The 23,619-nt window shown below is 37.5% G+C and overlaps 1 protein-coding gene across 1 annotated transcript in view; it reads left to right on the forward strand.

Annotated features, from left to right (window-relative positions):
• The window catches only part of ERAP2 (endoplasmic reticulum aminopeptidase 2), a 37,819-nt gene that overhangs the window by 3,086 nt on the left and 11,114 nt on the right, over positions 1-23,619 (forward strand). The window contains exons 3-13 of the mRNA XM_036020582.1: positions 2,493-2,631; positions 6,131-6,265; positions 8,001-8,121; positions 10,149-10,303; positions 13,834-13,947; positions 14,821-14,952; positions 15,202-15,333; positions 17,534-17,602; positions 18,575-18,750; positions 20,915-20,994; positions 22,255-22,438. Coding sequence (XP_035876475.1) covers positions 2,493-2,631; positions 6,131-6,265; positions 8,001-8,121; positions 10,149-10,303; positions 13,834-13,947; positions 14,821-14,952; positions 15,202-15,333; positions 17,534-17,602; positions 18,575-18,750; positions 20,915-20,994; positions 22,255-22,438 — 1,437 coding nt within the window. The remainder of the gene's footprint in view (positions 1-2,492; positions 2,632-6,130; positions 6,266-8,000; positions 8,122-10,148; positions 10,304-13,833; positions 13,948-14,820; positions 14,953-15,201; positions 15,334-17,533; positions 17,603-18,574; positions 18,751-20,914; positions 20,995-22,254; positions 22,439-23,619) is intronic.

A 23,619-nucleotide genomic window follows, 5' to 3' on the forward strand; every position in this document is an offset into this window, starting at 1 on the left:
GTTTGGAAAACTGAGAAATACTGTTTATTCAATCAGCTCATGTTTATTGAGTGCATGCCTCATGCCTGGCACTGTTCTAGGCTCTGAATGTATAGTGGTGAGGTATGGACGAGGTAAATGATAAGTGTTATGAAGGAAATAAAACAAGGTGCTATAACAGAGAATAACTATAGCTGGGGTGTGGGTCTAATCTAGCTGAGTGGTCAGGGAAGTCCTTGTCAAGGAGGTACATTTAAACTGAGACCTGACAATTTTTTAAAAGGACACAATCATGACAATGTATTAGGGCAAAGTGTTCCCAGAAAAGAGAGCGGCAAGTACAAAGTCTGTAAGTTGGGACTGATTGAGAAAAGGCCAGTGTGGCTTAAAGGGCATGAGCAAGAGAAAGAAGCAGAGTTGAAAGGGGTCAGATCAGTCTTGTAAGGAGTAGGCTTTTACTTCAGTGCAATGGGGAATCATGAGAGGGTTCTGATCTGATCTGTCCTTATAAAAATCGGGTGTATGTCAAAGGTTCATTATGGAGAGGAAAAAGTAGAAGAAGAGTAATCATTTTGGAGGACATTGCAGTAGTTCAGGCAAGAAACGGTGGCTTGGGGCCAGGTTAGTGGTGGTGCCTTATGGAATAAATGATTAAACTTGGCATTGCTTTTGGAGGGTAAAACAGATAGAAGTGGCAGACATATTGGTTAGGTGAGGTAGGAAAAAGAGTGGATAATTTGGTTGTTCAGAACTGGGGTCTGTCTGCACGCGGGGTGGGGGGAGCCTGGTTTCAGTGCTCTACCACCTTTTATCAGTTGTGTTCAACTGCCAGTTAGAGAAGCCCAAATACAGTGGCTTAACACATCGGGGCTTAATTTTCACTTGAGAAAAGAAGCCGGTGAGTAAGACAGTTCAGGCGTGCTCCAGTGCTTCTCAGTGTTACCCAGGACCCAGACTTCTTTCTTTCTGCTCAGTCACCCTTGGCATATATGACTTTCTTTCTAATACAAGATGATATGTGCACCTGGAGTCAGCAAGTCCACATTCCGGGCAGGAATAAAGGGAACAATGGGGGAGAGAAGAAAGCAAAAAGAAACATTCCAGCTGAGCCTGACTCCTTTTGCAAAGCTTTCCTCACCCATTGACTTCAACTAGGCCACGAGTCATGTGCCTACCAACTTACAAGGGAGCATAAGGATACATTGCTTGCCTGAACACAATCTGAATTCTGTTGGAACTGAAGAAGAGGAATAGATGTTGATAGGCAACATTAGCAGCACCTTCTACATAGCTCCTCTTTCTTTTCCCACCTTAGGTACTCCCTGCCTCTGGGGGCTCCTACACCTACCCCACGGCCCCAGGGGAAAGGACAGACCTTCCCCTGGCCCGACTCTTTCCCCCTTCCCTTTGGGGAGGCTTCCTCCCCACCCCCAAATGCAGCCTCAGTTCTTAGGGGCCTGATTTCAGGTCCAGCCCAGCAGAGGATACAAAACCTATTAACTTCTTTTCATTAAGGCACCATGTGACCTGTGATGGCTTTTCTTAATTTTTTTTTCAAGTTACAAAGGCTCTACCCAAAGGAAATATTTTTAAGAATATCATTTTGGGAGACATGGAAAAGTTTTTGGAGTAAGAACCGGAAGCCTTCCAGCATACCTCCCATAGTTAGCTGCAGGCTATTTCTGACTTTTGTTATGCTTTTCCTGATAGCTTCTCTTTTACAGACTGAATTATAGGATTTCAGGCATTATCAAATGATTTGATACAGAGATGTGTCTGCCTGTTACAGTCTGAAGACTGGAGTTGCTTTGCCAGCAATCAAAGGGAGCTAGAAGTACCTGGGGCCTTAGGTCCCCCATGGAGATCCTTAGCCAATTATGGTACAGAAATATGAAGGCCCAGCTCCTTGCCTGTGGTAGGGGGAAGCTTGAAGGTGGAGCTTCCATTCCAGAGCTCGTGAGAATCAGGTGGAAGTTGGGACCTGGCCTGGTTTCTTCTTCTTCCCCATCCTGCTTCCCTCACTCCTTTTTCTCCTGGCAGCAGGTTCTTAATAAATCAGCGTCTGCCTCTTGGGAACACATCCTGAGATCCGACCCGCAATTCTTCATATGTCTGATTGAGATCCCCACAGGTTTAGAGATGATACTGACCTACTAGTTTCCTAGTCAGTGTTGACCTCAAGTTGACTCAACATGCCTATCTCAGCCAATCACTAGCTGAGGATCATGGGAAGGTCACTCTAATTCTCTGAGCCTTAATATCCTTGTCTGCTAGGAAAATGAAGGGGATTGTGTAAGTAGAATGCTTAGCATGTGCATTATTCATGACTAGCAGCTACTAAACTAAAATTTACCCTTGTTTATTTAAAAAAAAAAAGCCTGGATTCTCTAAGATTATAGTTTGAGAAATCAAGTATGTCACCTCCAGGAATGGTAAGCTGTGTTTTGAAGGTACAAATTTATTTCTTTCTTGGTTGCACTTATGTATTCTGCCTGGGGTGGTTCTTTCCACAGGACAATTGCGGTAACAGATTTTGAGCCAACCGAGGCACGAATGGCTTTCCCTTGCTTTGACGAACCATTGTTCAAAGCCAACTTTTCAATCAAGATCCGAAGAGAGAGCAGACACATTGCACTATCCAACATGCCAAAGGTATTGTTACTTTCAGAAATTTGGGGGAGCTGTTTTCAAGTTGAGCCTTTATCCTTGTTGTGTTGCTTTTTAAAATATTTCCTTTGTTTTTAAGATTTTATCCATTAATTTGTTTTATGCTATATATTATTTAATAACCCCAATCCTTCTAGATTTTAACATCATTTTGTTTGGGGCAGTCATATCAGAGACTTTTTTAAAAATAAAACAAAATTATTTACAGTTTCTTTGTGTTCGTATGGCAACATTGTTCTTTTAGATTGGTGTTACTAGGTCAGAGATGAAGTTCAGAATCATGTGGACAGTACTTTTCAAACTTTAATGTCCACATGAATCATCTGAGGATCTTGTTAAAATTCAGGTCCTGACTCAGTCGGTCTTGGGGTGAGGCCCCAAATTCTCTTTTTAACAAGCCCCCTGGTGATGGATGCTGCTGCTGCTACTGGCCCAGGGCCCACAGGAAGAGCCTGAGGATCTAGAGACCCTGCCTGGGCCCCACCCTGAGTGGTCTCATCTAGTCTTCTGTGCTGGAACTTAGGAATCCTTGTTCGTTTTTTAAGTCCCATAGGCCGCTCTTAAAATTTTTTATGAAAATTATATTGTGGTTATACACTTTTATAATGGAAAGACACCTTTGAACACTTTTACTTGGCTTGTATTTGTACTTACAATGCAGAGACTCTGAAAGACAGAGTGGACCCTGAACTTCATCTGATATTTCCTTTACACTAATGTTGCACTTGCCATTTGTGTCGCTGAACACCATGTAGAACATTTCCTCACCACTACTTGGGAAGGAGGCTCTCCTGGCAGTGCCACAGGGGGAGAGCAGCACGGAGAGCAGCACAGAGAGCAGCTGAGTCATCTAAGCCTGCCAGCGGCCCTGCCCCCTTCCCTCTCTATCCTGAACAGTGACTGGCTTCCCTGGGCAAAGGGGAAAAAGGAGTTAATAAGCTAGATGCTGCATTTCCCAGATTTCTGTTTAACATTTGAAAAGATATATTTGCTCTGAAATACTGGCAGAGCAGATCAAGGAGAAGAGTGGCAACAATCCATTTACCACACATTGTATAGTTTTTCCCAGATTGTAAATGCAGCAACTTAATTAGCTCTCTCATTTTCAGGTAAAAATGATCTGCTACCTTAAATTCAAATGTATTTTGCAAAGCGTAGGTCTGTTTCTTGCCTGGCAGCTTTTTATCAATAGAATTTTTCATATGAATAATCATGGAGGCTAAAGTAAAAATATAGTTCATAAAGCCTTTTAATTAAAGTGTGGTGCAAACATAAATTACCATTTTGTTATGTTAGAGTTTAAATTTTCTATTTTTAGAAATCTCCAGTAACTTCACATATTTAAGAAAAATAAGTGAACACTTTGAAAATGTTTTACACAATTCTTGAATCTTTGCATTTCCTCAGTTGACTCAGCCCATGTTCTGGATCATGCTCTTTTCAGCAAATATTGGCTTAACATTCTGATTCTCATTTATATGTCCAACCCAGGCTTTCCTGGGTATCCAAAAAAAAAAAGGAGAACTGAAATAATGCTGCAATCGTATTCTCTGGATAATATTAATTGCAGCATTTAAGATATATTATGGACTGGTGGAAAGCAACAAGACATACTAAGTTCACAATTTGTTTAGTTAAGAATACAAGATTTAGGAGAAATGAGGTGGTCAGCCTACCACTGGTAGAGACAGCATATCTTTTGGGCATTTCTCTGTGCCCTTCACTCTTTAAAGGAACACACACCTGCTGGCAATACTTGCTATGCAAATAGAGTCCTGCCAGTATTGAGAAAAGAGCTAAATCCTCCTCTAGCAACAAGTTGTTTATACTTGGAGCTTACATCACCATCCTGGATGGACTTACACAAACACCCCACGCACTTCCACTTGAGGCAACATTAATGTGTGTGGATCACTCCAGGTTCCTGAACGAAACTCAGCCTCCATGTACTACATCTTTACCTGGGTTCAAAAATCAGAGGGAATGCCCATCTGTCTCCCTAACATCTTTGCCACCAGCTGTCTAGTGTCACAGACTCTCACTTTCCTCATAGTACCACAGTCTTGTCTCCCTCTCCCCTCACCCCTTCACACATTGGACTAAATGGTTTTGCTGCCAAGTTTGGTCAGAAGACTACGATCCCTGTCTTCTCCCTGGTCCCCACCATAACCCTCCCTTCTGCTAGGAGTATGCACCTGTAGAACGTTGAATCAGAATAATAAAAAAAGAGATTGTTGTTGGGCAAAGTTAATTTACCCTGTATAAACTGCTTTCTTAGAGTATTTGGTCAGTGTCCTCTGCTTTATTAGAACTTAGGAATTGAATTTGTTGATAGAAATCTGTAGAATTAAATTCTGTAGAATAGCAGAAACATTTGTCATTGAAGTAGGTTAGGAAGTTTATGGTAATATTTCAAGCTATTGCCTCTTGCTAAAACAAACTGCAATCTTAACCAAACACATAAAACATGCTCAATAAGCCCTGGCTAGCACTGCCACAAGCCTGACACCTTGAAAAAGTAGGGGAGGGGTGGAGGGGAGGATAGCAAACTAGCCCAAGAGTTATTGCCAATTTGAAGAAAGTGGTATTTTCAGATTACTGAATCTGATCCACTCAATATTTAGGAGAATTGTACCATATTAGAGATCATCTCTGGGACAAGCTCTCCAGAGCAAATAAAGATAGAATTCAGTAATTATTCAGTAAATTTGACAGCTGCAGCTGAGGAGTCTGTAGGCCTAAAACTTTTGCTTCATCAGTACATAGGAAGAAGCTTAAATTACTAACGACCTCCTTGGCCTGACTCTTTTCACTGTGAAATCAATAAGGCAAAGATAAAAATAAGACAGTGACTAAAGCTGTCACACAGCAAGTGTCACACAGCAAGTGACACACAGCAAGTGAGAGAATGAGCAACATCTTCGGAGTCACACGGTCACATCTACATTTTAGTCTTGCTGTGGAACTTGCCGTGTGATCTTGGGTGATCAGTTAACCTTTCTGAGGCTCTGTTTCTTCACCTGTGAAATAGCACCTACCTCACACAATAATGCAAAGCATCCAGCACAGTTTTGCCTCCCTTTCTTCTGCAATAGAGATTTATTTATTATATAACAAAGGGAAAGGGGCCATTCTTTCATATTTTTCCTTAGAAGTGCGGAACTTAAATTAATGCCAGTTTGGAGATTACTGCACTTCAAGGAAGTGGGAGCATCTAAGATGTTTTTATGCTTTCAAGCAACAAAATAAGATTGACATACACTTTGGGATCCAAAAATGGTGCATTGTGCCCAGGGGTAAGAAAAATAAGGGAGGCAAAGCCACAGAATGTTATGAGAGGCTTCTGATCTCCTATAAGGGCATCAGGTGTCCTTCAGAGTGTCCTTCAGAGTGTCGGGCTCTCCTCTGCCTTACCTGGCTTTGGTCATAGGCACTGCTGTAAACTACTCCAGTTTTCAAACACTGATGCTTTTCCTTCCTGCAGGTTAAGACAATTGAACTTGAAGGAGGCCTCTTGGAAGATCATTTTGAAACGACTGTAAAAATGAGTACATACCTGGTAGCCTACATAGTTTGTGATTTCCAGTCTGTGAGTGGGACAGCCTCATCAGGGGTCAAGGTGAGATTGAGAGCCAATTTCATACAGAGCACAGAATAGGGCAATGAGCTTTTATATTCTTAAGCTTTTTTTGTTATTATCAAAATATCATGCTTATTTTATAAACTACATATAGATAAAAATAAAATAAATTACTCATAATCCCAATACCAGAATATAATTTCTGATAATATTAGTGTATACCTTCCAACTGCTTTCTATATGTATGTCAGTATATGAGAATATATACAGTAACAGTATATATATACACTATTGGCAAAATAATATATGACTGTGTTAACTCAATGTTCACCATGTGATAAAAGTTGAATGTCATGAAATATTTTTCTATAATACTATATTAGTAATTGCTTAGTACTATACTGCACAGAAGTACCCTAAGGATTTTGTAATCAGCACCCTATTTCAGGACATTCACATTGTTTCCAATTTTTTTCCTCAATGAAAAGAGGTCTTCATAATTTTTAGAGTCTTCATTGTGTGCAAAAATTTACAATACCCAATAATTATTTTATAAAGTTTTGGAAACATCAGTAGAGGCATTAAAAATAAGAAAGAACTCCTTACCCTGAGGAACCAAATGATTGACTTAAAAGTGTATTCAAAGAACCATGAAATAATACTTATGAAAATGGCTATTGTAATTTATGTACATATTGTACCTACATGTATGTGGATATATACATATGGCATCTCTGCACATAGGTCTGGATGTGCATAGCTATAGATGTGTGAGAGGTCAGATAGAAGAGGACAGGCTGCTGTCTGCTTCCTTGGATTCATATCCCAGGCCTATAGTATTCCACGTGGAGGACTTGGAGCAAGTTACTTAGTCTCCATGAAGATAACAGCTATTTCGTAATGCTGTTGAGAGGATTTAGATTTACACATAAACTTTTAGTGCCTGGTGATCCATCAAAACATGGTGGCCATTAACGTATCCTTCCTATAACAGTTCTGAAGAACTTCAGTTAATTCAGAGCATGAAAACAGATAATGAAATGAAAGTAGCACTGCATTTGAAACCCAAGAAAATTAAAACCTAACTTTATTTTTTCTACTTGATTACTTTAAGGAGAGTCAATAAACATATTTTGACACTTTTTTGTTTAGAGTAAACTAGACCAGGAAGAGGGCAGGGGTGGCTATATCCAGTAAGTTCTTGAAGGCTTTCCCACCTCATAAAGCTGTGTTTTATTTGAATTGTGCTAGTAGTCATAATTTTGGAAAGGTAGTTCTCAAGTGTACATAATGCTGATGAGCTCAAGTGGACTCTCATGATTTAATAGCATAATATATTGTAGGTTGAAATTCACATTTAACACCTAGTAGGGGTTGTATAACCGTTAGGCATCCCTGGGACACATATTAAATATATTATGACATGTAATGACAAAAAAAATCTCATAATGTTTGAAGTAAATTTACGATTTTGTGTTGGGCCATATTCATAGCCATCCTGAGCCACATGCGGCCAGTGGGCCACAGGTTGGGCACCCCTGACTAGGGAGTAGATTGTAACAGAAGATGCAGTGTTTTTTATAATTTTCATGAGTGACTTTTGCTTTAATACTTCACAGAACGTCTTATCCCTTATTGACAACATGCTTTAGTAGTATCTCAGTAATTTCTTGAAATATGTAGTCTGCCTTTTTTTGGGGTGAGGGTTGTTAGGAATGGTATTGTGCCAAGGAGCCATATTCAAAGACCGATTTTTCTGATCAACATTTCACAGGTGTCTGTCTATGCCGCCCCGGAGAAATGGAGTCAAACCCATTATGCTTTGGAAGCATCACTGAAACTGCTCGATTTTTATGAAAATTACTTTGATATCAACTATCCACTCCCAAAATTGGGTAGGGACAAAGTCTATGTCATTATCTTTATTTTCACTTATATGATTTGCTTTAATGTGTTTCCTTTTATATGTGATTTAAATGAGCACTAAAGAGGTTCACTTAGCCCAGGAAGCAGTAATTTATACTTCAGAGATGATCCTTGAGTGTAAAAAATAAGGTATTTATGAGAAGCCCAAGTAGTGTGGATCATTTTTATTCACTTATTAGGTTTAATATTAAAATAGCTGCATTGCATGTTAGGATTAATTGGATGACTTTTCTGGAGCACATTTTTTTCTACACTATATTTGTACAAGACCAGGAATGTTTTATCAAAGTTGCCAAAGATTCATGTAAGCAGCTGAAAATTGTCCCTTCATCTGTTATCTGTAGTGCAATTGAGACTGAAAGACAAGAAAGACTGTGGCAAAGATTTTTAAAAGATTTGAAGAAAATAGATCATTTGCATATGATAGATCTTTATATTAAAAACACATAGTCTATCTTTGTTTTGATTTTCTATCTTAAAAATAAAGCTTGTGATTTTTATAATGTTGCAGAACATATAAAACCTATGACTTAATTTTATAACTTATATGGACTAGTTTTTAAGAGTTTCTGACAGTGACAAAACATTTATTTTCCTTTGGGACATTAGGAAATACTCATCATATCTTTCTTGCCCTTTTCCCCCAACCTCCATATAATTTTTTTTGCATAAAGTAAAACAAAACTTTAAAAGATATCACAAGCTTATTCCTATAGTTCCTGAGTGTCACTGTATTATTAGAATGCTGGTTCTATATACTCCTTAGCACAGATATACTAAATTCAGTTTTTCCACAATCCACTGCTGTCCTCTATGTCAAAAGTCAAGGAAAGGTCAAATAACAGCCACCAACAAAATGCAACCTTGAGGAGTATGAAATGTATTTTTAAAGTAACTGAAAATAAGGATGCAGTTTAAGAAAATATAGAGCAGATAGGTGTCTCTAATGGCTTTGGGAAATCAACTACTAGAAAATCATCAGTGCAACTTAGAAAAGGAGTTATTCCCACACTGAAGTGCTAATGAACACTAATCTTTATTAGTGCTAGTTTAGTTTTTGTTATAGGTATTTGATTTTATACACTGTAATTAACCAGTACTAATTCCAGACAATGCAATTATAAGCCAAGTAGCATGGTTTATTACAAACTTAAAAAAAATCACCTTCTTTTTTAGCCAAAGAATATTTCTTCCAAAATGGCCTGGCAGAATAAAAAAAAAATCACGATTAAATGTTAGCCAGATTAAATTTTCTAACCTACATTAAGTCACTGGCAAAGGATGTACAAACACACACACACATACATGGATGGATACAAGTTAACATACATTATACCTGAGTTGCTTAAAGATGATTAAGTTTCACCACCCTGCCCAAGACTTAGTTAAGAGGTAGAGCAAATATCAATGTTGAAAAGAAATTGAAGTAAAAAAGAATTGATGCTCACAGCTTTTTCCCTCTATGCCCTAAAGGACATTTGCTCATAAGAGAGGCCATATTGCCTGAAATATTATTTGCAATATTGACTGTAGAGATTGTTCCTAAAAGATGTTCTCCTGAAATCAAAATTCTTTAACTTTCTATTTTTGTAGAGATGAGTTTATTACATGTTTTTATGAATCTCAAACACATTAAAAATTATTTGACACCTTTTATTTTGAAAGTTTTCAGTATACTAAATAAATTATTTTCTTAGCATTAATATATCCATGGTATTTTCAGAGTCCAACACTTTTTGAAAAAAAAAAGGTTAAATGTCAACAGGTTACATCAGCTACAACCAAAACTGTATTGATAGAATATATTCTACTTGACATAGGTACTGATTGTTTTTAGTGCAACTACAAGACACCATGTCAATTGTAAGATATTCTTGATATTTTTAGAGCATCTGCTAAATGCACTGCAAGGATCATAATGTATTTGAGGAAGAAGCAAATCCCACTTCTGGCATGGAAAACATAATGATCAAGTGTGGTTGTTCTTATGTTTTAGATCTAATTGCCATTCCTGACTTTGAATCTGGAGCCATGGAAAACTGGGGACTCATCACATATAGAGAGACGTCACTGCTCTTTGATCCCAAGACCTCTTCCGCTTTCGATAAACTGTGGGTCACCAGAGTCATAGCCCATGAACTAGCACACCAGGTACTTGGTATTCATGGCACTTTCTTAGTATCAGTCCAAAAGAGCATTATACTGAAACAACATAAAATTCCTGAAACAACATAAAATTATTATATAGGGTCCAGCACAAATAATGCCCCTTTTTTATTACAAAATCTTTTATTATAAAATCATAAGCATGTGATTCTGTAACATAACAATATCACACTCAAGCATGCCACATGACATTTTAGGTGAAATGCTCAAATTGAAACTATAAATTATTACCCCCACATTATTACCTACCAACCACACTCAAGCAGGCATTACTTCTGCCAGACCCTGTATATCACTTTACCTCTAGAGGGGACCTTACAGATTACCAAACCAAACACAGTATGTACGTAGCAGATGGCTCCAGCTCTAGACTATGGGACTCATACAGGAATTTTATTGTAAGAGAACTGGTCACTATATTCTCTAAAACCCTCCAAGGTAAAGTCTTCAAATGTGTTTTTGTAAAGAAGGGTGAGAACTATGCAGATACATAAAACACAGAATTGGAAACCCTACAAAAAGGGATTTCTATTACATATATTTCTTCTTATACCCTGTAGTACTATGATATTTCAATATAGGGAAAAATCAGTCTCCCTTTGGTGGAACCTGTGAATATATGACCATAATGAAGTACCTCAAGTCTAAGTACTCACAGGCTGCTGACCCTGGACACATTACCTAACTCTCTACACTTCAGTGTCCTCATCTATATAATTAAGTTAATAATAGCTCCTGCTTCTTGAAACTGTTGTGAGGCTTATAGATTAGTATCTGTTCCTGTCATATAGTAGGCACTCAGTAAGTGTTAGATGTTAATGATGGCCACTGCTACCATTGCTTGCAGAGTAAAATTTCCAAGGCCCACCTATCAACTCTGCCTTACATACAGATATGAAACTATAGAACTAGCATTATATATATATATAAATATCAGAGATTATTTCTATTCTATTTCATTTCTGAAAATCCCCGGTGACACAGTGAATTATTAAGTACCCTAGAAATCCTCTTTCATCATGTAGGTAAATAGCATGCCAATGTAGAACTTGGTAATGTCTCTTATTTTTAAGTTTTAACTTTATCTTTTATTATCACCATAATAATAAGTCTTGTGTTTGTTTTTTTAAGCAGTGAACTAAGTACCCGATCATTTAGGAGTCATGTTCAGCACTGTACTATAAGAACATGTGGAAAGCTTTCTCCGATTTAGGATCTCCCCACGTGCCCATCTTAGGGATTTTGGTTATTAGTCACTGATAGCTCTAAAGCACATAGCTTACTCTAGGGATTCCTAATCTTCTACCCGGTGTTTGTAGGGAAATTGTTGGTGAGCTATACTTCCAAAGCTCCAGGCTTCCTCTGAGTCTTCCTTTAATAGCTTCTCTTTTGTGAGGGGCTGAAGCAGCAGGTTGCATCAGAATTTTTGCCTTGACTGTTTTGTCTCCATAGGACCATGCCACTCTTCTGTGTAAAACCCTGGCAAAGACTCCCAATGCCAAATGGGTGAGTCAGGGGTCCACAGAATGTTATACAAAACACCCATGGCACAGCCCCTCTCCATCTCTGCGGCCTCATCTTACTCACACCCTAAGCTTTATCCATCCCAGACCACCGCCATTTCCCGAACGTGCCAGGTTGTGTGGCTCGTCCATGATTTTGCTTCTACTGATCTGCCTAGAGCACACACCTCTCCCAGCATAACTGAAAAACCACTAGCAAGGCTCAGGAAATGTGTCATTTCCTAACTAATCAACACACTCTCTAAGGAGAAGTGATTCTTTCCTCCTGGAATCCTCTCTGTCCCTTGTTCAGATATTGATCATGGCACCAGTAGTGCTTTATTGCATTTATGTCTACTTGTTGACCTCCATCATCTGTATTGAGGCAGAGGCTGTATTATGTATATTTACATATCTAACATATGGCATGGTACCAGGAACATAGGTTCTCAATGGATACACACTGAATGGATGAGTAAACAAACCACTCTTGCTAACTGAAAAAGTGATCACAATCAGCTCAACTTCTGTTTCTCATGTTCATTATTTGTCATATTGAGGAAACAACTCCTGTCCATTCTCACAGATGCCCTTGGGAAGATTGGTGCCCACTTGCAAAATGACCTGAGGGTCATCAAAAAAGGAGTAGACTAAAATATTTTCTAAAAGCTACAGATGTAGCTGTTCTGCTCTTCTCATGTAACTATAATAAGGCTCTCTTCTGAATCTTAAAATCTTTTAAAGTTTCCCATCCTTCTTTAGATTGCAATCCTAAAATCGATAAACTAGATGCAGTTTATTGGGCATATTGGGCATAAATAAATAATATATAAAAGTACATGAAAAAATAGTAATATTTAAAATTGGTGTTACAGATCAAATATAGATAAATTTCTATTTAGATTATCCTTATTCATCCTTTTTATTTTATGTAGATATAGTTGAAACCTCAGACCTTTATTCACTTTAGTGACCAAGTTAATCCCTGGAAGTGTCAAGGCAGAGATTAACAACAAAATTTGTTCATCGGTAATATTATGTAATATTCTGAAAGTCCTAAATGAATTCTTGTGCTTCTCTTAAGTGCCTGCTACTGAATATGAAGAGGTAACTTCACCAAGGATAGTTTGGCTTATATTTTCCCTTAGACCATCACCATACATCAAGGATAAAACGAGATTATAGTTGTTATACAAGAAAGAAAACAACACCACAGAATGTTTTATTTCCTTCCAGAATGTTAAATCTAATAGCTAGGAGATATTTGGAGGATAAAATGAAAGTTGGAGAGGTGAGGGCAATGGGAACACAAAAGAAAAGCAAAGCAAGCTGAAGTGTGGTAGTGAGACCCGAAGGCAGGGAACGCAGAACAGTGATTTCCAACCAGTGTGCCACAGGAAATTTAAAAAAAAATCCTCACCCAAGAATATGTTTATAGATTTTTTGAGAGAGAGGAAAGGAGACAGAGAGACAGAGACAGAGACAGACAGAAAGATCAGTGTGAGGGAGAAACATCAGTTGGTTGCCTCCCTTATGAACCATGACCAAGGACTGACCTGTAACTCTTTGATGTAAAAGATGATGCACCAACAAACTGAGCCACATATCCAGGGCTGCCAGACTTTTTAAAACATGCAAGACCTCACTGTTTAGTCAGGGGCACTGGCCTCTTTTCCCTTAGATTGTCAAAAAAAAAAAGGCAACAACCAACACAATAGCTGTCCAATGTGAATGAATCAAAAATACATCTATTTTTTTGTCAGATCGGCAAAAATTATAATTTAGTTTTTGGTGTGCCACAGAATTTTAGTAATTATTTTATATGTTCTATGAGATGAAAAGGTTAAAAATCACTTCAATAGAAGGAATTGTCTAGAGAGAAAAGAGTAGCAAAGATATGGAGGAAAGGCCTTAATTACTAAAAGGAAGTTAGCATCCATTATTATTTTTGCTATGGTTTCCAATTTTCTATAGTTTTTAAACTTTCAGTAACATTGAATTTTTACCTCCTAGTGGTTTGGCAACCTGGTTACAATGGAATGGTGGAGTGATATTTGGCTCAATGAGGGTTTTGCAAGATATATGGAACTTATCTCTGTTACTGCCACATATCCAGAGCTACAATTTGTAAGTTCACAGTTTTGTATGTCCTACCATGTGCCCTAAGGAATCATCAATTTACTCTTAAAATTTTTAGTGAATGCTAAAGAGAAAACAATATAGCATGGTGTTTTTGAGCCTGTGGTGTTTTGTTTGATATACAAAGCAAATTGTATTAGTTTGCTAGGCCTGCCATGATACTATATCAAAGTGGGTGGCTGAAACAACAGAAATTTACTTTCTCATATTTCTGGAAAGGCTAGAAGTTTGAGATCAATGTGCTGGCAGGTTTGCTCTAGAATTTACAAAGAGCTGATTATTCATTTCCCCAAAATGTGTAAGAAGATTTCTTCAAACATAGATTATTATAGGCAAATGAGGGGTGAACACCATATCAAGGAGGTTAATAAAGGTTAATTGGCTCTTTTGGGTAGGCATTTGGTTCAGTATGATACAGACAGACATGGATTCAAAGTTAGTGTCTTCTTATTTGCTATATGCTGAATCTGTGTATTAGTCCAAAGCTTCACATATTCTCATATGTAAAATGCATATAATGCATTTCCCATGCAGGGTGTTGGAAGGGTGGCAGATGATGCATGTAAGGTCCTGGCACACAGCTAGTGTTCACTTAATGGGAACCATTAGTGTTAGTTCTATATCCAGAGGCTTGGCAGCTGGTAAACAGTTATGACATACCCAAAGGAATGCCAGATTTATACCTCCATGTAGCAGAGAATTGGTGAAAGGGCAATATACAAGGGGAAAGAAACTTATGGTGAAGTGTAAAAAATTCTGACTGAATACTCACTTTTAAGCATATATTTCTAAACTTAACATGTGTTTTATTGTTTTAAGAGGGTCAAACTGAAATTGAAAAAGTTGTTCTCTCCTGTTTAGGATGACTACTTTTTGGAAGTGTGCTTTGAAGTAATTAAAAAAGACTCATTAAATTCATCCCGTCCTATCTCCAAAGAGGCAGAAACTCCTACTCAAATACAGGAAATGTTTGATACGGTTTCCTACAACAAGGTAGGAAATGCTGTGGGCGGTGGAAACGCTGCTTTCAGGAGTGATGTGAGGAAGCCTTGTGCCACCAGCAGGTCGAGCTAGTGTGGCCAGGTTACTGTCACTTGTCACCCATTCCACTTTTTATTTTACTTGCTGTTCATTTTTCAGACATTTTACATGTTCTATTAAATTAAGCTTCTTTTAAAAACATATCATACTACCTTTCCTCTTATATATTCTTTTTCTTTATGTTCTTTCTCTTTTTTTTAGGGAGCTTGTAGTTTGAATATGCTGAAGGATTTCCTAAGTGAGGAGAAATTTCGGAAAGGAGTTATTCACTACTTGAAGAAGTTCAGCTACAGAAATGCTAGGAATGATGATCTGTGGCTCAGTCTGTCAAATGTAAGTCACGTAGTCTGTCAAATGTATGGGTTATAGTAAGACTGTTGCTAAGCCTATCAGGTGACAGGCTAATCATGAAGGTTTATAAATAGTTATATTTTCTGTCAACAAATATTTATTCCACTTGCCACACTACTAGGGTCCTTAGAAGGTGCCACCTTCCCCTTTCCTCTGGCTCCATGCTACACCAGCGTGCCACACTGGGTTAATCATAGAAGTTTATACTTGACCTCCTTCTCTTTGGTTTCCCTTCTGTTGTAAAGCCTACACTTTATCCTCCCACTTTCCAAAATCTCTAATGACTTTGTAATTCCTATTATATAATACCTAATCTTCTCTGTCCAAATGTTCAGGCTGAGCTCTACTAACTCAATCTGTCTTTGGTGCATGTGTAGTAGGTGTAGGGAGAATTAAAGAAGAAATTTGGTCAACAATAAGAGGAGTTTTCAAAACTAACTGTGAATACCGCTATGTTAATTTTTGTCACATTATGCTTATAACCATATCAAGAAAGTAAGGTACGCATTATTACTCCGTTTTTACAGACAGGAAAACTAATACTAAGGAAGAGATTTGCTCAAGATCATATAACAAGTGAGTGATAAGAGTCAGTGCTTAAAATCTGTTTTTTGACTCTAAATCCAGTATTCATTCTTTTAATTACATCACAGCTTCTTCCTAGTCATCAGGAAAATCTCTCATTTAACATTCGCCTAAAGGTTCTATATTCTAGTTAACCCCCTTCTGATGCCAAATGAAACTGGTAAGAAAATGATAAATTCCTGAAAATGTATTACTAAGCACTGTTTCCCATAATGTCAATTCTAATACATGTCAATAGCAACTTGGAAATCAAAGAATTCTTTGTTTTATTTTCCATAAAACCATTTAATAGCACTTTAGAGCTTTCGAGAGCATTAACCTCTGGTTATTTAAGGGTCGATTGCCAAGTTGGTGATTTTCTTAGGTCTTATGCCAATTCTGAATGCAAAATTTATTGTGTATTCATTTTGCCGGGATGGGCAAAAGTAGGTTTAGAGTTGTTTGTGTAATAAAGACATGAAAGTTATGATTATTAGAATAGCTTTATTAACTCAAAAGAATGACACAATTAACCTACTTTTGCCCACTCCTGTGTGCTACTGTGGTAGTCATTGGGAATGGCCATGTGAGCCAAGGTGTTTTCCCTAATGTCAAGAAATTTACAGTATGATGTGAGAAAGTTAATGCTAGACACAGTTGCCTAAATGCTAAATAGAGCATGAGTAACATGCAGAATAAAACAATAAAGTAAAATGTTTCCCGGGGAAAGGAAATATTAGGTTGGCCAAAATGTCCATTTAGTTTTTCCATAAAATAAAAATACACATTTTTCATTTTCACCAATAAGTTTATTGATTTGGATATTTTGAGTATGTCAGCTATCTCCCACGTGGTGTAACACTGATTGTTCTCAATAATGTCTCGATTTGATCACTGTCAACTTCAACTGATCTACCTGACCATTGAGCATCATCCAGTGAGGAATCCTCAGCACAAAACTTCACAAACCACTTTTGACATGTTTGATCAGTCACAGAACTTTCTCCATACACTGCATAAAATTTGTTTGTGTGTTTCAGTTGTGTTTTTACCTTTCTTGAAATGTTAAAGCATGATATCCCAAAAATATTTCATATCTTTTCCATTTTCAATATTAAAATAGCTACACAAAAATTCACCAATTTTGATAAGTCTTTTAAATGCACACTGATATGACAGCTGTCACAACACAATCTAACAAAATTGTTTCAAATGAACTTAAAGACAACTAAGTGCTACTAGAGCCATCTTACAGAAAAAATAAAACTTTTGACCAACCCAATGAGAGAAAAATCCAACAAACTGATTCAACCTTAAAACAGCTAATCCACCACATTGAATTTCTTTACCAAACTTTAAATATACATATATATATAAATATAATTCACTTAGACATAATAAAACACATAACAATTTATGAAGGAACTTTTGTGTATTTCCTATGGTCACTGAGAAGATGCCTTTTTTCATTTCATGAATTGCTATATTCATTTTCATGTCTCGATGAATTAAATCTTCACATGGCTATGCCAATAAACATCTGCACTCTTGTCTAAGATGCATATTCAGTCAACTATCAGTGCTGAAATGGCAGTGCTCTTTTATTCTTGTTTTATAGAGTTGTACAGAAGGTGATTTCACATCTGGTGGATTTTGTTATTCTGATTCCAAGAGGACAACCAGCACAGTAAGTATAAACAGACCAGCAGAGCAGAAGAGATCTGGCCCCTCACCTGACTGGCTTGAGTGTGCAGAATAGCCCGACTGTCCCTTTAAATAACTGGAGAGGAAGAGAGACTCCAGAATTTTCCTTGAAACAAAGCTGACTGAAGAAGGAATGTTCAGGCCATTTAGGGGGATTATGCTGTTACTACTATATTTTTGTTGTTGCAAGTCAGCTTTTCCACGGGCCCACTGCTAGCTAAAAATATCTTCGCTCCAAATTCCTCTGAGTGGTAACTGCTGCACTGGCATCTTCTAGACTCTGAACAATGCCAAAGCCAATATGTTAGGTTTGGAAACAGGGTGAATGGCTTTTGACTGTCTTGACGCCCTGTCTTTTGTTTACTTCTGGGAAATTACTGGAGCACTGCAGGAGAGAGAAAATAAAGTCATAATGGGGGAAATAAAGGCAAGCTTTCTTACAGAAGAGTCATGGTAATCCCATTAATTACGCTTTCTAAAGGAAGACTCAGCATCATCCAGTGACCAGAAATGCCTCCTAGAAGCCTGAAAGCTAGAGATTTTGCTCTGCATTTAATATACCTTTATTGATACATTGTTCTGTTGCAATATTTAAGGCTTCCCCTAAAAATAGCCGGCTCTCTCCTAAGTCATTCACTCTGGATTCCACGATTATTAAACGGAGAGGTGTTTCTTTTCTTTTTGTTTTGAAAGGAAGCAGGAAGAAGGCTCCAGCCTCAAGCCCTTCCTCTTGGCTTTTCCTACCAAGCGTTAACCCTTAAGCTCCCACATACATCCCTCCTTCAGGTAACTTGCAGAGCAGCCCTGTCCAGTTCCTGCATTGCTCTGCCCAGATGCAGCCTGAGTCCGCCCCTCCTCCCCCAGCCTTGTTTCTGGCATCCCAGGAGCCCTGAGTTTTTCAGCTCTCTATTTTTTTCCCCTGCCTTGACTTGATCACAGTTGCTTGTCATTTCAGCTCACCTTTCAGGGGGAACATGCGGAGGTCAAAGAGATGATGGCTACGTGGACTCTGCAGAAAGGAATTCCTCTCGTGGTTGTTGAGCAAGAAGGGCCTCTGCTCAGGCTGCGACAGGAGCGCTTCCTAAGCGGGGTGTTTAAAGAGGATCCTGAATGGAGGGCCCTGCAGGAAAGGTGGCTGCTTTTCTTCTATTGGTCTAATTTACCTCATTTCAGTTTACTTGTTATGGCATTAACTTTCTTTCAGCCTCTCTGGCAACTGTGGGACGCTATTTCTACATGGGAATCAAAGGCCTATTCTAGCCTTGATAACAGATTTAAAGGGCTGCAGGTGGCCCACTACGCGTTCGCAGCTGCTTTCTTAGTAATTCTGCAGCCGCCTTTAGAAATTCAGTTTGAGGCAGAGGGCGGTCAGTTATATTTCTATTATAATATACACTGACTCTTTTCAATACTAGATTTCTGGCCCCTAATAAATTGTGTGTCTGGCCTGCACCTAGGAAGTGTTATGACAGCTGTACAAATTACCAGAGAGAAAAGATAGTACCTATGTGATAAATTAGATGTTAAGCTCTCTTGTTCTCTTTTTATTTTCAGTAATAGACTATACATGTAATGTCTTAAAATATAGGATGTCCTTGGTTACGAGAAAAGCAAATCCAATTAACCACACTGTTTTGTTCACCAGCCTTTCCTGAGAAAACTTGTTAAAAGTTTTACTGAAATCAAGAAACGTAACACTGTTCACATTTCTCTGATTTATTAGCCCTAATAACTAGGGGAATTAGGTTATTTTAAAATGAAATAATCCAAGTGAATCTGTACTGGCTCTTATGATTATTATTTCTTTTTTTCTAAATTTCTAGCTAATAACAAATTCTACACTTTTTCTGAGAATTGAAAGCAAAGTAAAGGTCTTTAATTCACAGAATATACTCATAAAATGCTTTCTCTTTTGGCTTGTCAGTTACCTATTTCCAATCCAATAGCAACTCTTATGCTACTTCTCTATGTGAGACACAGCTTTCTATTTTTCTGTATGTCCTTCTGAAGCCCAAACCTCAAAGAGCTTAGACAATTTGTAACTTGGCAACACAGCCTGGACAATATAATGCTTGATTCATTATTGGGAAAGCAGGACTCACAATTTTGTAACTTATCAAAATATCACGAGAGGGTTCAATAGTGTGGATGGTGCAGAATAACAAAGACCTACAATGATCTGTATTTTTTCCTCTAACCAAGGCAGTTTTTAGATTACTGTTATAAAATTATTACTCTCTGATTCATGCTTATTCAAACTTTTGAAATGCTACTCTCCCTCTTTTTTATTCCCAGATATGTTTATCTGGAAAATTCCCTTTTCTTCCAGAGCCAAGGTTCATCCAGGAATCTCATTCCACTGTCTTGTCATTATCTATGTGTCTATTTTCATCTTTTTGTGCAAATGTTTCAAAGCAAATATTTCTATTGCTTTGTTAATTATCTCTACCCTTTGTGGGTTAGCAGATAGGTAATTACTTCTGACCCTTTACTAGATGGAGTCTGTGTACATTGTTTCTTTTATTTTTACATTTTCTAAAGACTAATGGGAACATCTTCGCTCTCCTTTTCATTGTATACGTGTTGGTATTTTCAAGCACCTGATTTTACATGTACAGGATTATTGTACTAATATGGCTTAATGTGATAGAAGAAATAAATCCTAGAAGCTGCTAGAAAGTTAGAAAAAAATAGTGGGTGTCTGTTATTTACCATAGCATGGCCACTGAAAAATAACTGAGGCCTTTTGCTTCTATCCATGCTACTGTTCTGCTTTTTGGATTTGCTAACCTGCAGAGCCTAAATTGTTGACCACTTACTCAGTCAGCAAGTGGGCAGTTGAATATAGTTAGCACTGTTGAACAAAAGGATAAGAGGGAAATCATCCCTGAATAAGATCTAGATTTCTTAAGACTTCGTCCTACGGCTTTGGTTCAGTTATGTGAAGTAGCATCAGGCTGTCAGAGTTTTTGGAAATATGAAAAGACGATTGCATATTTTTCTCCTCTTTAAAGAAAACAGCAGAATTTATTGTGGTATGAGGTTTAGACAGCAGATGGCACAGAGAGTTGTGTCAGAATTCAACTAGGTATGTATTGCTGCACCTTCATAATCACCATGGAAGAATTATTTCATACCCAAGGATCTGCTAGTCTTGTCCTATAAAATTTATAAAGCTACTCATAATGTAAAGCATGGGTGGTTAGGTGCCTTTTACAGCTTATCTGAATCTGACAATGTGAAAATTAAAGTGGCCATTTATTAAATTTGTAACAGTCTTTGCTCTCCAACATAGGTACCTTTGGCACATCCCACTAACCTACTCCATGAGCTCCTCTAATGCGATTCATAGACATGTTCTAAAATCAAAGACAGGTAAGGAACTGATTAGCCAAACAAATGTTTCAATTCTGAAATTAAATATATTCTGAACTATTTGGAGGAAGGATACTGCTAATAAGTAATTTAACCTTGTGATAGTTCTCATTTATCCATATATTAGTTACTAAAAAACATTTTAGCTAGGAAGTAAAATTTTCATGCAGTGGGTGGTTCTCTTGTGCTTGTAACATTCAGAGATAGGTTTTATTTATATAAAGAAATGATGGCATGCTCCCAAGTCTTTTAGTACCTACTAACCCACCTATTTTGTCATGAGGCAAAAATAGGTAATGTGAAAAAGCATCCACTCAGGAATTTTTTGTCTGTGGATTCATATTGTCACTCTATCATCTACTAGGTGTATGGCCTTAAGAAAATTATCTTTTTTATTTATATATTTTATTTTATTCTTTTATCCTCACCCAAAGACATTTTTTTTTTCATTGCTTTTAGAAAGAGGGGCATGGAAAAAGAGAAACATCGATATGATAGAGAAACATTGATTGGTTGCCTCCTATAAGCACCCAGACCCAGGATTGTATGCACAGTTACCGGGAATCAAACCTACAACCTTTTGGTTATGGGATGATGCTCCAACCAACTGAGCCATACTGGTCAGGGCAAGAAAATTTTTTAACTCTTGCTAAGCTTCAATTTTCTTATCTTATTTGAATGGAGACTAGGCTTCACAGAGTTATTAAGAGAATATGATAATGTTATTTTACCACCTAATATAATATCTGTCCTATTAAAAAACATTTAATATTTTAATTTTTGCTTAAACACTTCACTGAAATTTGAGAGGATTTCCACCATAGCATTAATATTCAATCTGCAATCGTTATTTGACCCAAAACAAGGACTAGACAAATGAATCACCTGTTTACATATACATACTTTGATGACCAATAACTAAACCTTGAGATAAAGGCACTAAGAAATCAAGCCCAATTCCAGTCATGCCCATCATCTGGCTCCCTGGGCCCTTGCAGACCTCTTAGACCTGCACTGGCTATTTTTTAGAACAAATTTAGCAGTCCTTTTGATATGAATCAACTTATTTTTTAATTTAGTAAGACCATTATTCCCAAAAGAAACCATCCAGTAGACCATGAGAATCGATATCATCATGACTTTTTAAAAACTTTGTTTTCTCACTGATTTATTAGTAATAATATGAAAACTAAAAGTTTTGGAGATATTTCTGGTGTGTATGTTGATAATGAAATGCCTATGCCAATTTCCTCCTCTTAGATACTCTGGATTTACCTGAAAATACCAGTTGGGTGAAATTCAATGTGGACTCAAATGGCTACTACATCGTTCACTATGAGGGGCATGGATGGGACCAACTCATTACACAGCTGAATCAGAACCACACACTTCTCGGACCTAAGGACAGAATAAGTCTGCTTCATGATGCATTTCAGCTAGTAAGGTAATGTACAATTTTATCTGATTTCACAGTGGATAACTGATCCATAACCAGATATGCCAGACTTCAAACATTCAGTGCTTGATCATTCCTATGATTTGGATCTGAACAGAGACCAAATACTGGCCACGAAGCCAAAGCCTACCCACTGATTAGGTATTTTCCCCACAGAATGTTTAAAAATTTAATCCAACATTTTAAACTGTGAAGAATTTGATATTAAAATCCTGACTTCTGGAATCTCCTTAAAAAAATGAGAAGATTTGGCAACTTTGGACCTTCTTCCCCACAGAGAAACCATAGAGGGGGGTGCAGTTGGATGATCCCCCATAGACCAGGCCTTCCTTCATTCTTCCATGTGCCCAAGTCCTGGACAGTACATGTGAATGGCTGGATTCACTCACGTAGGGTGGAACCTCTAGGCATGTCGGCTTTTAACTCCAGATTTAAAATTTGTTTATGCTAGTAGCTTCATATTTCACCAAATACCTTCATAATCTGCTGAACAAAGAGTAAAAATATAGTCTTAACCTAAATGAATTGTTAGTCTAGTACATAATCCATTTATTATTTTGCTCGCATTGGAGAAACCATTATGAAATTGGAAGCAAAATGAAGGAAGAATCGGCTGCTTATATTTATTCCTCTTTAGACTTTCCTGGAAAGAAAAGGTGTTTTCTTTCCCATTTATTATCAATAGTAGAATATAGAATAAATCAGGTTATAGAATGGCCAATGAGGGAGGGAACATGGGGATCAGGTGAAGTATTGTGTATTGTAAGCTTTTCCTATTCTGAGAATTATTGTAATGTACTCCTTTTATTCAGTGTGACATATTTCCTTTCCAATGCTTATTTAGGTCAACTTGAGTGAAAATAACCAGCAGGACATTTCTGAGACAAAGCTTTTCTTCCTTATAACTAAACTCCCAAATTAGAAAAAGGAGAGGATTGACTGTTTAGTCCTCAGTCCCATAGGTCTCAGGAACATCATAGGATCACAGCACAGTGAACGCTAGGGTTAGAAACAGGACCGTCCTGCATTTGAGTGTATGCACATCTATTGTTAGTTAAAGGGTGTTTGCTCAAAGGAGAAACTCATAGATTACAGAGAAAGTAGATTAAAATTTTAAGACTAGAAAGGATGAAGAATATTGACAATTCAGCAAATGAAATCCAATCTTT

This window comes from Phyllostomus discolor, chromosome 3 (assembly GCF_004126475.2).
Source record: "Phyllostomus discolor isolate MPI-MPIP mPhyDis1 chromosome 3, mPhyDis1.pri.v3, whole genome shotgun sequence".
In the NCBI taxonomy this organism is placed as follows: Eukaryota; Metazoa; Chordata; class Mammalia; order Chiroptera; family Phyllostomidae; genus Phyllostomus; species Phyllostomus discolor.